Raw genomic sequence first — 17,451 nt, 5'->3', positions numbered from 1 at the left:
TATACAACGATGTCTTCTTGCAAGCAAATAGAATGTGGAGTGCCCCAGGGCTCAGTATTATCCCCCATTCAGTTTCTTGTGTTTATAAACGACATTGCCTATCTAGACGTCATATGTCTTTTTGCAAAAGATACCAGCTTGTCTTGGAGCAACCCTGATCTCACAACACTCCATAGGACCATATCTGGTGACCTAATAACCCTTAAATCATGGAGGGATTCTAATCTTCTCTGTCTCAACGTTTCTGTATCATATCAAAATGTCTAACATTTTGTAATTCATTGTGATTTTCTTCTGAATATTGAAATTTTGTATCGTTTGTATCTTTATTTAGTTTGTAGTTTTTAAAACCATCAAAAACTGATTTGAGAAGTAGAAATATGATTTTAAAAACTTCGATAACTTCTTCAGCTGATGAAAATCGTTTTCTTCGTTAACATATTTTATCTTTGCTACAATAGCAAGGAAACGCTGGTATAGACAAGTTTTTGGATTGGTGAATAGGTAAAAAAAAATCATGCGTTCTACGTTTTTTAATAATGATTATAATTTCAACTGAAATAACTATTTCAATTTATGGAAATCTAACCACACATCTCCTTCAACTGTAGGTACAAATGTGCTTGTTGTGTAACGAATAGGTAATTTAGTCTTATCATTAATAGTTACTTTGAATGTATTGATTATAGAAGCAACAGCTACTTTTATTTGAAGCATTCCAAATCTGGCACCTAAAAAAACAATATCCATTGTTTCAAACAGTTCCTTCGCTTCATTCAACTAAACACCATATGAAACAAATTCTTTCTATGAAATGCGTCAGTTAAATGGATGAAATTTGCCTCAAAGTAACATTAATTCTAAACATAACAAGAATATTGTGTCTAACGTGATTTTTTTCAAAATAAAGTATTAGTCCAGTGGACAACAGTTTTTAATTCAAATTTCCATTAAGACACTTCTATTTGCTTGAAATTTCAACAGTAGAAAAGTAACAAACTTTAAAAGCAAAATCTACCCTTCGACCAACAATGGGGTGGTAATTTTTTGTTGAAACTAACCATAGAAATCGGTATAAAAAGCATTCTATACACAAATTATCATATGGACTTTTTTTTACTTATTTGTAATTGAATTTTTGATTTTTTTTACAAAAAAGCATATTTTTAACTGATTTTTCACAAATAATTCAAAAACTTTAGATTTTTTGAAAAAAAAGAACTGTGGGGAGGTTAAATGTAGCTTTAAAACAATTAGAATGTTTTTTAGTTTATAGTTATGATTAATTAAATGTGAACCAAAGATTTTGAAAAATTTCAAATTGAATAGGTGGAAAACGGTCAACTTTACGAGAAAAATGTATCGAATCTTTTCTAAAGAACTTTGAAAAATTATTCAAATGAGACTATATAAGTCTTCGTAATACATAAAATAAAGGAGTTATGATGAAAATAAGATAAAATCCACTCATTTCATGGAAAAAATCTACCCTTGATATTGCCACCCTAATTGAAATAAAATGTTATAAATTCGCAAATCACTTCAATTAAATACGAATAATAGGATCAAAAAAATTGAATGGCTTAAAGAGCTTCCATCAGAAAAAATTGTGATTACAATGGAGAAAACATTTTTTATTTTTAAAAAAAATTTTCTTCCAATAAAATAGATCCATTCAAGTTTGAAAACGATTGGAGGTGTTCATGTGCCACAAAAAGTCTTGAGGATTGTAAATATATTTTTTCAACAATCCAGTTGATACCCTGGGTATCCCCAGGATTTAGAGCAGCTTAAACTTTTTTTAAAGCCCAAATTCTCAATCCATGCAATCCATTTCTCTACTTTTTTTCTCATTTACACATTAAATTTTGACAAATGTACACAATACCCTCCAACTTTCATCAATGGAATAACCCAGCGATTCCCAAAGTATAGGTCGTGGCAAAAATTGATGATGATAAAATTAGTACTAAAAAGGTTGAAGAATAAGCAATTAATGGGTGCACTGTAGTATCCCTAAACAAGCGTTGACGGGAGAGTGGATATCTTTAAATTTTGAAGAATTATACCCAGTTCGTAACTAACTGAAACTAATCATAGTCAACTAGTACCCTTGATCTCACATTTGCTATACTATTATCCTTATATATTTACCTATGCAAAGTCTAGGTCCTTCGCCAAAAGGTAAAAATGACAATGGGTGTCTCTTTGATTTGTTTTCTTCTGTAAACCGTTCAGGAATAAACTTATCAGGTTCTGGATAATATTCTGGATCATTTTGAATGGCGTGAACAGGAATATGAACTTTAGTTCCGGTAGGTAGGATGATATCCGTTCCCGGAACCGCGTATTCTTTTGTAGAAACTCTTGGTACGCTAGGAACTGGAGGATGTTTCCTCAACGTTTCTAAAAAGTAAATGCGATCGGTTTGGAGATTTTTTCAAAATATGGTTTGTTTCTATGTGTCTATGTTCTATGGTGCGCTCGTGTTTACCTTAGTATTATTATATTACGCACTACTTTCGAAAAATAAACTCTGCAATCTCTGGTTCTCTTGCTGCACCTATTGGTGTAATCCTCAAAATATTGTAACTGTGATTAAAAGATTCTAGTAGCATTTTCACTGCAAATTTTGCCCAAATCGTCATTTTAGGAGAATTTAAAGGTATTTGGTATTATAAATTAGTGTCTATTTGAGTGGAAGTTAGAAGATGTTACTAAAATTTCCAATAAGCTCAATATTTCTTAAAATTAAATCAATATTCCTAATTTTGCACTGAATGTATCTCTGAGAAGATACACTTCATATTCCTGCTTCAATATCCGACGTAAACTTTTGCGTGTAGACACGTGGCCGTCATTTTTGTTTTTTATTATTAATGCTACCGATTGCCGAAGGTGTCAATTCATGATTCAATTAATTTTACACCTGGAAACTTATTAATTTTGTGTAATTGATTATATGATCAGAAAAGACGTAAGAATCAGTTTTTGTGAAAGTTTTTTTACACACAAAACGCGATGGAGCCATCTATTATAACCAAATTTTCAAGAAATGAAAAAGCAATTTTCCCTTCACATGTTTCCTACGCTATATCGGTTACCAAAGTATAAATATTAACGACCCACCCTGTATAGAGTTCTATAACTATGATTATATTTTATATTTTTGTCAAATCTTGTATTAGTTTAATGAAAAATTGAAATCTGATATTTTGATTTTTCAAAAAAGTGGTTATTAAAAATATATCGAACTTGGAAGATTTTAAAATAAAATATTTAGTAGTGTCATTATCGTTTTTTTTTTAGCTATTCTTCGTATATATACTCACCCTGTATGACCATCTCCAAGTAATGCATTTCCATCACTGCTTCATAAGTGATTTGATGATGTTTTTCCCGTATAGATCGAATTTCATCCCTTAATTTATCTTGCACCTCTTGCGCTAACGCTATTTCTAATAAAACGAACGTTATAGTCGTCGCTGATGTTTCGAAACCCGCTAAAAAGAAAACGAAACACTGTGCCACCAATTCGTTGAGCGTAATAAAATGCCCCGCATCATTTTTCTCGTCTTCTTTATTAAATATTATTTCGTCATCGGTAACTCTACCTCTGTTTTTTAATTGTAACAATAAATGCATGAAATCCTTCCTGTAAATATTATTTTCCTCTCTATATTTCACTGTATTACCTACAACCCTCATAAAAAAATCCTCAATTTCCTGTTCGGTTTGTTTGTAACCAAGTTTGAGCAGTACCCATCTCGGTACAGCTGTACTGATTATATGTTTAATTCGTCTCATTGGAGATACCATAAAAATCTTTTTACCGAATTTTCTAAATTCCGAATCGGGGTTTTTCAAACTACAACAATCGATACCGAACGCCACTGATCCTATGACGTCGATTGTAAATCCTGACGCTACTTCTTTCACGTTAACAGGATCTTGAATTCTAGCGTTATCTTCGAGTACCTCTACTAGATCTTTAGTGCAAGCTATCATTGTGGGAAACATCATTTTCATCTTACCTGAAAAATTATTGGAATAATAAAGTAGAAGAAGAATTTGCAATTGGGTTTTAATGGACCTATTCAATGTTGAGCTCCTTCCATGTTTTCTGACTGACAAAGTGATTACGATACAAAACGAACGTAGAAAAGACTTCCCAATACCTCAATCGATATGTCCTATACATACCTTAGTTTAGTTAACAACAAACTGTTGTTCAGAACATCTGAATATTTGAAAGAATTTCCTCCAAAGAAAATGAAAGTAAAGTAGTAAATACCTCTGTAAAGACCTAAAGTATACTTGGTAAGTTATAATGTTTCTCCACGGAAGACGATGGAAATTTCACAAACACGACAAACCTTCCAAAACACCTAAAATGTTTTAACACGAGCCGCCACTGCTGGACTGGTATCTAAAGGTTTCCCTTTAAGCACATTTATTTATTTTTTTTTTTTCGGTTGGAGCTAGAAGTAGTGTTGAATCTGATTAGTATTAGTAAATATGAAGAATTTTGTGACCAAAATTTCGGATTCACAAGCTGTCATGTTGTCATGTGCCAAAAAATGCTGTGGAACCATTTTCCAGGTATTATTCGCACCTAGATGCCACTTGAAAAGTCCACGGTCTGCCATGCGTATCCTCAACACACTCTTCAAGTTACTATTAGTCCGGGAGCCAACATAAATGCACGACCAAGTTCCTCTTAAGAGATAATATTAGTAGAATGCATCAGAAAGTTGTATAATAAAGCCTAGTGAACGTTAGCTGCGGCTCGGTGGGTGGGATGACAAGTAAAAATTTCATCATTTCATCATTTCCTTCCAACTAGAAATTTGCGAAACTGTAACTGTAACCATCCCAATATCTCGAGGAAACAAATTAATCAGCTTATATGTAGATGAGATAAGTCTCAGCTGACTATATCTCGGTGGAAAACCCGTCAGCTGGCTATATCTTAGTGGAAAAACCGTCAGCTGGCTATATATCGGTGGAAAGACCATCAGCTGGCTATATTTCAGTGGAAAAACCGTCAGCTGGCTATATCTCGATGGAAAGACCATCAGCTGGCTATATTTCAGTGGAAAAACCGTCAGCTGGCTATATCTCGGTGGAAAGACCATCAGCTGGCTATATCTCAGTGGAAAGACCGTCAGCTGGCTATATCTCGGTGGAAAAACCGTCAGCTGGCTATATCTCGGTGGAAAGACCATCAGCTGGCTATATCTTAGTGGAAAAACCGTCAGCTGGCTATATCTCGGTGGAAAAACCGTTAGCTGGCTATATCTCGGTGGGAAGACCAACAGCTGGCTATATCTCGTTTGAAAAACCGTCAGCTGATACTTTGGAAGTTGTTACGTACTAGTTAAACGGAATCATCTATTGCATTAGCGGACCAGGTTTTCTTCGACTCACTGCTAGCTGATTTTTTATACAGAGTCTTTCAAAACGATCGCATGCGAGTTATATCACTGCATTAAGAGAAAAAAATCGATTAAAAATCACCAAACAATCACATGTGTATAACACATAGATTAATTGCAAATTAACAATAATGCTTAGCCAATCAAAGTTTGTGGAAAAGTTCCTCCCTTTTAGAAAGAGGGAATGGAAAATATCAAAAGTATCAATTTCGACAGAAAACATTTTTTTTGATATTTTTTGTAACACACGACGCAAAAATCCTCCTTTTCCATTTCCTCTAAGCAAAAGGGAGGAACTTAAACGTTCCACAAGCTTTGATTGGCTAAACTTTAGTGTTAATTTGCGATTAATCTATGTGCTATAGAAACGTGATTGTTTGATGACTTTTAATCGATTTTTTTCGCTCAATGCAGTGATATAACTCGGATGCGATATTTTTGAAAGATCCTGTATATATCACAGCAGTATATTAACAATCGGCTTACATATTTTCAGCTGGGAGAAAATGACTGAATTTCTTTTTTTTTGTGATGCGTGGAAGGCTACTACCGCTTATCCCACCCACCTAGCCGCAGCTGATGTTCACTAGGCTTTATTACATAACTCTCTGATGCATATCACCAATTATCGAAAGGAAATAATTAACCATTTACCCGGACAATGTGTTATCACCATAGACAGATTTCAATATAGTGTTCAAAATCCATATTTTGACGACAAATGTTCCTGTAGTAGCGACAAGCAGCATTGGGTCCAAATTTGCCTTAAAGCTTAAGGGTAAGACAAAATCTAGTCTACATGTAGCAAAATTAATAGCTGCTGTACTATTTTTCATTTCCGTTTTATTTCATTTTAATTTTTACAGAGTTTGGTTCTATAGCCAACTTTCCTCTCTCCTCTTATATGTCACCTGATTTTTATGCTGTTTGTTTTCTATTCTTTTCGCTGGTACTAGAAAAACTTTCAATATTCTAGAAATATTTCCTAATATCCATTTTTCTATCATCATCGTGTGGAGCTACTAATTAGGTCACTGTCGTCGTCGTTATGTGGATTTAGTTCAATTCTGCTGACGAGAGCTCTCCATTTTATTCTGGTTTTGGATATTTCTGTAGCTTCTTTCCGTGTTGAGTTTATCTATTGCAGTTCTTCCTCGACAATTCTTTACCACGTTCGTACAAGTGCTTATTTTTCTTCTACCTGTTGTATTATAAATACTTGTGGTTATTTTGGCTGATTTCCTCTGTGTATGACCTATCCATCTTCATTTTCGCTTCGTTTCGTCTATTTCCTCTTCTTCCATTGTGTCCCAAAAGCGCTGTAGATAATTTTTAGACACCTGTTAACAAATGTTTGAATTTGAAATGTTTACAATTCATGTGATTTCTATTTTTGCTCAATAGACGCGGATTTAAGCTTTCGATTAGATTCCAGTTGATTTATGACCTTTTATCCTCTGTTTTTCTCATGATCCAATCTATTACAACGCCGAACTGGGTTGGCGGTACAACACATTTTGATTTGCTGGGATAATTGTCCTTAGTTGTGTATCCTGGTTTTGCTATTGTTACAAATCCATTTTTGTATAATCTGTATCAAATCTACGACTGCTTTCAATTGAATCAGTTCACAAATAACTAATTTCGTAATTTTTCGTAATCAGAATCGTTGCGCTTCCCAGATTGGTGAGCAAGTTTTGAAATTAATCACTTAATCACATCCCCGCGTTCTCTACGATATAATCGAAAGAAAATAGTACGATGTGAAGGATTTTACTTACCCGATGTAAAAGTAGGTGTTAATTTTGTTCTCATTTTTCTCCATTTTTCGTTTTCTAAAGCGAAAAGATGTCCCGTTAGCGGATCCGCTTCTTCGTTCGTATAATGACCGTGATTCATCATATAAGGAAAATCCCTTTGTAAAATATTTTTTATAATATCCAAATCTATTGGCATATATGTCGGTTTTAAAGTCAGATATATACCGCCGTGTTTTAAACCTTTAGATTTCAGTTGGTTGTACAATTTAGTGAATTGATCTGCAAACGCTAAACGTTGTTGTACGAATTCTTTGATATTTCCGTAGAATAGCTCTGGTTCTATTTGGTATAAACCTTTCCGTTTCCAATAATTGTAATGCCATTTCAAATATAAATAAACTACAACTGCTAATGTAATTATTGATAGAACGACGTTCCATACAACCATATTAATAATCTGAAATCAACTACAATTCATTCGAATTAAAGTTAAAAATAGGTTTTTGTAATAAGGGGCTTTATGAACACAAAATTATTTGTTTGACATTAGTTAGACTAGTTCTGATTTGTTAGTTGCATTAAAATATCTTAAAGTTAGAAATAAGAAATAATTATTTATAATAAATGTGTGAAGTGGCCTTTTTTCAACGAATCTGATAGGCCCTTACACACAAATTGCATACAATATTTTTCCTTCTAGAAAAAGCAAACATTTCATCAAAATACACAAGTTTAATGGTAATTTTCCTTACAAAATGTCTTTTGACCTGAAAAATTGAATAAAATAGGTCTCAGATCTGTAACTGTAATAGTTTTCACGTTCAATAACGTAAAATACAAAAGACTCAATTCCAAAATACACTTTTTTTACGATTGGAGTAAAATAACTCCGTTAAATGCCCAATAAATGCATTAAACTTTCAAATAAAACTTGTGAAAAAATTAATTCCGAAGAGAATTATGTATATAAACACAATTAAGAGTGAATGCAAGTTAAAAATATCTTTATTTTACTGAATAAAATTCAAAACAAAAATGATCAAATTATGTAAATAAACTTATATTTAACGATGTTGCTCTATGTTACAGATTTGAAACTTATTTAATTCAATTTTTCAGGCCAAAATACGTATACACCAAACAAATTTGCGTGATAATTTCAGACCCGAGACGTTCAATATGGCTTCCTATTTTTGGTGGATCAGGAAACCTGGTGAAATCTATCTCTCACTATAACTCGCTTACGAATCGCTTTTTGGAAGTTTTATTATACAAATTTTTTACCTTGTATACCTATAGAATCACTTCCTGAGAGATTGGAATGCTTTTGCGAAGCCCCCTGTATATTTATTATTATTTTTGTCAACTCTTCTCTTCGGCGTGTATGAATACAAATAATTGCCACTGCACAAGTAGAAAAATAAAAAATCATCATCGCGACTTGAACTTGGTACCTCTGGTTTGTGAGCCTCGTACTCCACCCACTAGACTACGGAGACCTTAATAATACGTTTTTCTAAGCATTACTACTTAAAGCATTTTTTACGCAATTGGAAGTGTGTCTAAAACACTACACACACACTGTTAAAAATTTATTAGATAATTTGAGCAGAAATGCGTTGGAAATTTACCAAACAAATTTCAATTCAGTATGGGAAAATCGCAGAAAATTGCAGTGATGACCACTCACACACATACACTTACGTGCGCATGAGAAAACCCGTCCCTCTAAGCATCCATCCCCGAATAAATCCACGGATGGGTGCGAGGAAGGACATTCCACTAACCCCCTGTCATTTTGACAGGTCTTCATCCTCATTCGCGTCACAGTTTCACACGGAGACTCCTCCCTCTCTCCTGAGTTATATGGGAGTTTCTTGGAATATCTTTTTGTTAAGATTTAGCCTTAACGACTTTTTTTCTGGACGTCTTAATGTGTGTGCTTAAGAAATGCGAAGTTACCGTGTCTAGGGGGGGTGTTCCCTTGTTTGAGTAAACCTAGGATCTTGGAAAAATGTTTTTGTTTATTTTTTTTTTATTTTTTGTGTTTTATTTTTCAGTTTTTGAGTTTTTTTTTGTTTTTGCAACGTTTGATATAAAAGTTATGAAAAACAAAAATCTTCTATAAGCTAAAAACTGTTTATATTGGTAAAAATTAGACCAAGGGAAAAAATTAAAAGGGTTGACAATAGGATATTTGATAAAGTTTAAAAAAATGGTTTAAATTTCTTGGTTCTCGTACATAGGAACGAGAAAGCTGTCAATAATAAAAAACACCAAAACAATTTATACTCCTAATTTAACATGAAAAATTATCATAATAATTTTTATATTATCATCAAATTTGGACTGAAGTTTTCAAATTTTCGATTTAAGCTTCTTACTGAAATGCTTATTAACAATATGGCGGTGCAGAGACTTCAATACATGGTAATCTTGCAAACAGTTAACAGCTTTATTTAGTGTTTATGTGTTTTTCTATCATACGATGTCTTTTAAAACTTATAAATGGTGTATAGTGCCTTAATGTACTTTGTGGATGAAATTTATTCACGTACTCACAATATTAAAAGTGCAGGAAGAGATCCAGGGATTACAATGTCAATTTATTTTTGTAATGATCCCTTGGATGTAACTTTAAATTGTTATGTTTTTTCTAACTTCATAATAAATATTCTGTAACCGCAAGATAATGGAATTATTAATGCACTAATATTCAAAATAAAGAGAATTAAATAGCTTTAACCGAACCGCTTCGCACGTTTATAATTACACGATAAAATGTTTAAATTATTGAATATTATCAATAATGAGAAAATTTTTCTTCCGGAATCCTTAAGATGATTTATTTTGCACACGTATTATTATCCAGCTAGCACAATTCAAGAAGAACGAACAAAATACGAAAAAAGCTTGTAGACATCAGTCATTTAGATTTATGGTTATTTAATATCATCACAAAACAATGGCACAAATAATAAACAAAAATTTAGAGATAAAAATGTCCATACCACAACTACTGTGGATGCTTTTTTCCAATTTCAAAATTTGTTCATTAAAAATCTCAAGTTCAACATACCTTTATATAAATCTTGAGTAAACTAAACGCCAACGATCTGTACCAGACAGTAAATATTGAAAATTGTTTAGATATTAGTATTATGCATTTTTTTTTATTTACTGAAGTATTAGAAAAACCCAGTTTATCTCTTCATTAGTAAAAGATTGGCACTCGATTTGATTTTATCTTAATAATCAAAGCAATATATTTAAATAAAAACTTCATATCTCCAAGGTGTTTATACACTTTTATTGTTTATAAATTGAAATAATACACACCCTATCAGTTAAATGATATGAACAAGGCACATATTCATGCAAAATTATTTATGTCAATGTAACTGTTACCTTTTCCATTCCATACAAAGGACTATTGATTCGGAAATCAGTTTGGTGAAAGAGGTTTGGAAGAATGAGTGTAAATATGGACCTACTGCATCAACTGACATTACAATGATGATTTTTTCTATGGAAGGGCTGCTCAAAAATACATTCTAAATGATTGTGAATAACTTGCGCAGCTCGATCTAATACTAGGAAACAAGTACAGCCCTGGGGATTTAAATTCGCAAAGGTCGTTTTAAATTAAGTTGGAATTTCTGGAACTTTTGGTGATATTCATATTGAACACACAAAAAGCATTAAAATCATATGTGTAAGTGCTGATATTTGGTTTGCAAAAAAAGGTTGGATCTAGAAATCAAATAACTGTACCTTCAATATCCTTAAAATAGAAGCTAAAACCAACACTTAAATCAACCAATTCAGAATATGAAAGCTGATGTGGTTTCAAAGCAACATGCTTAGAGCCATTGATTCAAAATTAAAGTAGAAGATGTCTGCTTCAAATAAGAAATTGGAGACATTGAAACCACAGCCCAAGATAATTTCTTTAAAGCCTGACAACATTGTCGAAAACCTTTTTCCCAGACTTTAGACAGAAAAGACATGGACTTTAAGTGTAAGTGTTGGTGTAGTGGTTTGTAAAAAGTGTATTCAGTCGCTCTATATTCACTAATAAGTTAGACCAAAAAGCGTCACAGCCTGGATTAGCTTAGATTAAGTAGGTTGTCTTAAATTAGGTCATGTTTCAAGTCATAAAATCGGTTGCAGGCTTTTAAACTGCGTAAATAATTTGTTATTTACTACAAAATGTTCAGTTTTTGTTTTGTATTTGTGTGGATTTGTAAGTTCACATATATCTATTTGATAGTGGTAAACAATTTTCCTTATTCAATTGAAATATTTTCATAATATCTTACTCAGTTTTTCTGAAATCAAAATAACATCCTAAAGTATGACCGAGTTTACATGCATCCTAAATTTCTCTGGCCGAATTTTCCACGCCAGAAGGCCATCTACTTCTTATCTAGCCGAATTTATTATTGCCCGTACAGGCACAGCTTTTAGACGATTCCGAAAACGAATTGAAAATGGGCAGATATAAGAAGGGGATTAGGGAAGCCTGACGTTAATTCTGAGATTTTCAACTCACTTTTATTTTTACTTTTATTTAGTTATTTCTAATTGAAATTTCCTTTTCTTCTTCTTTACAGAAAAATGTGCTTTTTGGTGCTTTTTGAGAGACGTACTAGATTTTTAAAAACTTGAATTATACCAGATTTTTTTTCAACAACTTCTTTCTTATCTATAATTTACAATGAACAAATGGTTAATAGTAAACTATAAGTTATCTTGTAAGAAGATGCCTTCTAAGCCTTCTCTTGGTGAGAGGCCTCGTCAGAGGTTGTGTCAATACCTTAGGATGAGTTTCAACGTAGTGACCATATTTGTGAGATGTTTCTGACTGACATACCACGGAGCATTTAAAATAATTCCAAATATTTTTGACATATTTCCAGAATTGCCATTTTTGAGTTGGACGCAGTGCCCCATAGTTGAATACCTTAACTCCATTTAGGTTTAAATATGACTTTATATATTAGCAGCTTGTTGTTGATTGCCAGTTGGTATCTTCGAACTATTAGCTAGTACAGTTTACTGAGTTTTAGGCCCAATTGCTTTCTTTTGGTTAGTATGCATGTTCTACAGGCTAGTCGTCGATCCAGAAGAATTCCGAGGTCTTTTGGCACAGTTGGACAGGTTTGTTGGGGTAGTTAACAATAATAGATTTAATTCAATTAACTTTTCTCCTCCTTTTTAGCCCCAAGAAAATAGCGTACAAGTTTGTCTGCAGCATGTGGGTTGTGGTCTTGAATTTTGACTTAAAAGTGTCTGTCTTGCAGGAAGGATTTTAGGATTGGGAAAATGAAGTTGAGAATGTTTTATCTCTTATAAGAATCGTTCTAACTATCCGGGGGTATATAGATAAATAATAAGATTGTGTTAACCTGAATACGGCTCTGTTAAATAATCCTTTTTCTTCCTCGTTTGTTATTATAAAAATAAAACGCTTTGTTACAAGTTATATAATATTTATTTATCTCTAAAAACACTGCTCATTCAATACTTTTATTTATTCTTCGTCTACTTCGTGTATGTTTAGCCATACACCGCCCTTAACGCCAGAAATTATGAGTTTAGGCATATACGTAATCGGTTGAGGTGTTTTTTCATTCAAAGTTACACGAAAATTACTAATTATAGACGTTAATCCAACTTTTATCTGTAGCAATCCGAATCTTTCACCTTAAATAAACTAATAATAATTGTCACTTCTCATGAAACGGTCGAAACTTGTAAATAAACTCACCGATACATATTCTGGGTCCTCCTCCAAAAGGCATAAAAGCGAATTGTGGGCGTTGCAGAATATTTTCCCGATTAAATCGTTCTGGATCGAACGTATCAGGATCTGGATAATATTCGGGATCTCGATGTACACCCAAAATTGAAATTTTCACTTTATTTCCTTTTTGAATGATAACGTCTGTATTGGGGACTTTATACGTTGCATTACATCTTCTTCCTGTCACTGGTAAAGGTGGATGAAGACGTAACGTTTCTAAAATTTACTTAGTATCAACTCTTAATATCATGATTAGAAAAAATCCTTCAGTGAACTTGAGTTAACAGGTTTGTTCCAACCTGCTGGTCTGTACCGTTATTAGAACGATTATTGCTTGCTACAGACCAAGTATCGAACCAACCGTCCCTGAAACGGTTCACAAACGTTACATAAGTTGGTTAGGACACCAAATAGAGTTCGTAAAATCGTCACCGTACCAAGGACGATTTTTTGATGGGTTGGAACGAACCTAATATGAACTTCAGATTTCAAGGTTCCTTGTGACATCTATGAACTAGAATCTTTACATATACAAAGAATGAACATTTACATACATGAAACTTGAAGAAGTAATGCGCTTAAAGTTTCAATTATTCTCTTAAGAGGCTTGTAACAAGTGCTGGTAATTATCGACATCTTCAGGTCGAGGTCGGAAATTTCTAGACAACCCTCGTATATTCCATGTATACCATACTAATATGAAGCATGAGTTAAAAAGATTCAACTTTATTATATATTTATTATTTTACCGCTTCATCAATAGGCAAAATACAAATTCTAATAGTTGCTGACTAATTTCAATTTTTGTTTGTTAAAGTTTAGATAAGTAACTATTTACATAAAAACATACCATTGACGACCTTGTCTAAGTAATGCATTTCCATTATCCCTTCATAAGTGATTTTATTATTATGTTTTTTAGTAACGGTTTTCATTTCTTCTCTAACTTTGTCTTGAATTTCTTGATTTCTGGATAATTCATATAAAGCAAAAGTCATTGCGGTTGAGGAAGTTTCAAAACCAGCCAAAAAGAAGACGAAACATTGAGCGGCTACTTCGTTAAACGATATAAAATGATCACCGTTTTCATCGCCGTTGGGAAAAATACTTTCATCATTCGTAACTTTTCCTCTGTTTTTAAGCTGCAGTAAAAGATGCATGAAATCTTTCCTATAAACATTATTTTTCTCCCTATATTCAACCATACTTTTTACCAGACCCATAAAGAAATCTTCAATGGATTTCTCGTTTCGCTTGTATCCTATAAGGTTCAATATACATTTCGGTAAATTGTTTGTGACCATTCGATTGAAATTCCTCCGACCGGTACCAAAAATTTTTTTCCCAAATTCTATAAATTTTGAATCGGGATCTTCGAAACTGTTACATTCTAATCCAAAAGCTGTCGACCCTATAACGTCGGTAGTATATTTTACCAACACATCCTTTATATTTACACAATCTTTTATCCTAGCATACTCCTCAAGGTTATCTTTCAAACTTTCCGTACAAGCTGCTATAGTTGAGAACATCATTTTCATTTTACCTACAAAAATCGCTTTATTATATCCAAAAATTATACCCTAGTTTCAAATTGACGGGTGGATCTTCAATTACAACAAAATATTTGTTGGAAACCACAAAATGAACGAATTTGCATAACTGATAGACCCACTAGAACAAATTGAGAAAAGCGGATGGTTATGAGGTCTCTAATATTATCTGAACATGGTCAGCATAAAAATTGGTACCCAAATAAAACAGAATGGAAGACACTTCTCAATAATAAGAGAAAACAAACATAAACGAAGTCACCTCTGCGAGGAAACGTAGTTTCAAAATTTGGATGAACCTGACCAGGTAGTACCATAGTACCTTAATAAAAGACTATGGAAGAAATTGCTCACAAACGAAATAAAGCAAGAGATAAAGAAGGAAAAGTTATTGTTTGGTAATTCTGCACTATTAACAATTCTGTGGTATATCTAATCAATATAATTGATTTAATCTCGAACACGGAGTACATGTCGACCACGAAGAAGATGTAGTAACAACCTAGAACCAGGTTGAGACAAGAAGAAACATGCGATTGGGGAGATTGAATCTCAAGTATTCTATTCCGAAACAGTCTTGGGTTAACTTTCCAGGATTTCAAGTCTAGCAAATCGTTTCGGTTCCATTACACTGCTTAAAAAAAGATGATGATGATGATGAAACTAAAAAATAATTAGGGTTAGCTTTGTATAACGCCATCTGTTATCAAGATAAACTGCGTTGAAGGGTAGAAAAGTATAGAATTTTTCACGATTCTACCAAAACTACTGGCAACATTGAAATGAAATTTCATACGAATATATTTTGGAAGCTGAAGAATCCTATACTTTTTTTATATCTGATACTCATAGAGTTTTATCTAATATAACTTTTTTAGTGTTATATTTGTTAATCAAAATCACTTGGACTCAAGCATTAGTTAATTTCACACCAAAAAGGTTTCCTGATGGATTGATGTTTTCAAGATACATTTTGCACATCATTTTCGAGTTTTACCAAGACTACCTTACTGGATAAAGTTCAAGCTCACTTGAAAATTTGAATAATAAATCTAACCTCAAAAATTTATGTTAGAAACTACTTGGTACGAACCGTGTAACTAGCGCCCTCTATGAGAGTCAGACATAAAAACAAATTCATTGGATGTATCAACTTTCAAAACATATTCGTATTATATTTCATTCCAATGTTGCCAGTAGCTTTGGCAAAATGTATTTAATTTTTTTCCCCCTTCATCCTTATCATTTCCCCAATTATTTTTCAGTTTTTTATAAATTGGGATGCATCTTTTAAAAATCCAGGTATTTTAATAATTTCAAATTCAAATTTCATTATTTGTTATCTACATTTAAGATATATTCAGGAAATTTTAATAATTTCACAATGAAATATTTACAGTACCTGAAGTAAAAGTTGGTGTAAGTTTTCCCCGCAGTTTTTTCCATTTTTCGTGTTCCAAAGCTAAAAGATGTCCTGTGAGCGGATCTAGTTCTTCATTAACATAATCACCATGATTCATAAAATGATTAAAATCTTTTTGTAAAATACATTTTATAACTTCCAAATCTGTTGGTATATAAGAGGGAGTCAGAAATTCGTAAATACCACCGTGTTTCAATCCTTTTAATTTGAATTCGTTGTAAAGATTTTTAAAGTGTTCGCCGCTACTAATTTTTCCTAAAGCTATTTCTTTAATATTCCCGTATATGAAATCTGGTTCTATTTGCTCCAATCCAGACCTCTTCCAATGGGAATATATCCATTGTATGTACAGATAAATTAAAACTACTAAAAATGATGTTGCTAACAGAAACATGACTGAATCGAATGACTTCTTACAACAAATAAAAGAACTGCTTTATTTGGTATACCATATCTAATCTTATTCTTATTGCCTTTATTTAACTTCATAAATAAATAGAGAAAATAGTTTGTTGACTTTATTCAAACAAGTTAATCTCGTCAAAACTCAGAATAGCCTTCGACTATAGCTGGTACGAAAGAAAAAAAATTACCGTGTACTTTTAACCTCTGGTTTGAAATAACAACACAAACATGTTAACTAACAACTAAAATCTGAGGTCTAGTCGAGCAATATAACAAATATAGTGTTTACAGTTAATAGAGATCTCATAAAATTCATAATCATAGTGTATTTTTAGAAGCATATTGTATACGAGGGCTTGACGCGAAACATTGCATTCTCCTAGTACAAAAGTTTTTTTTCTTGGTAAAATATTGTAGTTTCTCTTTCCACCCCTTCACTAAATCGACTCAATGATACGGAATAATATACACGTTTCATTGTTTTACCCTTTTGAAGGTGGATTATATCATGAGCATCACAAAAATTGTCGCATTGACTTCCTTGGTTGGTAAATCAACTTTGGCATCGATTCACTTCGATAAACTTACTATTTTTACTGCTGTTTGGTCTTTTTCAAATTATGGTACAATCACTTTCAAACAATATGGCGTAAAATTCCTTCATTTTGCTATTAAGTACTTCATTCTGTACCTTTGCATATTTTGCATATTTTTGACCAAGGTAAACTAGTCTCGACTCTTTTAAACAGTTTTTTATCTTCTAGTGCTATAGATGGTTTCTGTACGCATTCCAACCTAACGGTAAGCTCCAGGTGAATGAATATTAGCGGCATCAGATGTTATCGGAATCAGAGACTGATTAACTTTGTCCAAAATACCGTTTTATTGAATATTTATTAGCTCAAAAGGTCAAAAACATCGTTTAAACATGACTATTATTGATTGAAAGTGTTGATTATAAAGTACTACCACTTGCCAATCGTGTGAACTTAACTGTTTTTTATCAAAAATATTGATTCTAGTATCTTACTACATAAAATAATTAATTTAATTCATGCTGATG

General features: G+C 32.6%; 3 protein-coding genes across 10 annotated transcripts in view; 1 reads left to right on the top strand and 2 right to left on the bottom strand.

Annotated features, from left to right (window-relative positions):
- LOC130449337 (uncharacterized protein CG43867) overlaps nucleotides 1-17,451 on the top strand; it is a 297,480-nt gene that overhangs the window by 151,870 nt on the left and 128,159 nt on the right. The window lies entirely within an intron of this gene.
- LOC130449338 (probable cytochrome P450 6a14) lies at nucleotides 519-10,428 on the bottom strand. Of its 5 annotated transcripts, none has more exons than XM_056787096.1 (5): nucleotides 10,278-10,428; nucleotides 7,220-7,665; nucleotides 3,333-4,034; nucleotides 2,155-2,406; nucleotides 519-731 (listed from the first exon to the last, which is right to left on the bottom strand). In XM_056787096.1, the coding sequence occupies exons 2-5, from the start codon at nucleotides 7,644-7,646 to the stop codon at nucleotides 565-567; spliced, it is 1,548 nt and encodes a 515-aa protein (XP_056643074.1). In that variant the 5' UTR covers nucleotides 7,647-7,665; nucleotides 10,278-10,428; the 3' UTR covers nucleotides 519-564. The 5 variants fall into 5 exon arrangements, with proteins under 5 accessions (XP_056643074.1, XP_056643077.1, XP_056643075.1 ...); XM_056787099.1 differs by having other exon boundaries at nucleotides 7,220-7,655; nucleotides 10,278-10,347; XM_056787097.1 differs by having other exon boundaries at nucleotides 10,210-10,305.
- On the bottom strand, nucleotides 12,673-16,671 carry LOC130449343 (cytochrome P450 6a8-like). The gene is made up of 4 exons (XM_056787109.1): nucleotides 15,963-16,671; nucleotides 13,858-14,553; nucleotides 12,972-13,223; nucleotides 12,673-12,907 (listed from the first exon to the last, which is right to left on the bottom strand). Exons 1-4 carry the CDS (start codon nucleotides 16,375-16,377, stop codon nucleotides 12,735-12,737), a joined length of 1,536 nt encoding a protein of 511 aa, XP_056643087.1. The 5' UTR covers nucleotides 16,378-16,671; the 3' UTR covers nucleotides 12,673-12,734.

This window comes from Diorhabda sublineata, chromosome 10 (assembly GCF_026230105.1).
Source record: "Diorhabda sublineata isolate icDioSubl1.1 chromosome 10, icDioSubl1.1, whole genome shotgun sequence".
Taxonomy (NCBI): domain Eukaryota; kingdom Metazoa; phylum Arthropoda; class Insecta; order Coleoptera; family Chrysomelidae; genus Diorhabda; species Diorhabda sublineata.
This window is presented reverse-complemented; position numbering and strand designations above follow the sequence as displayed.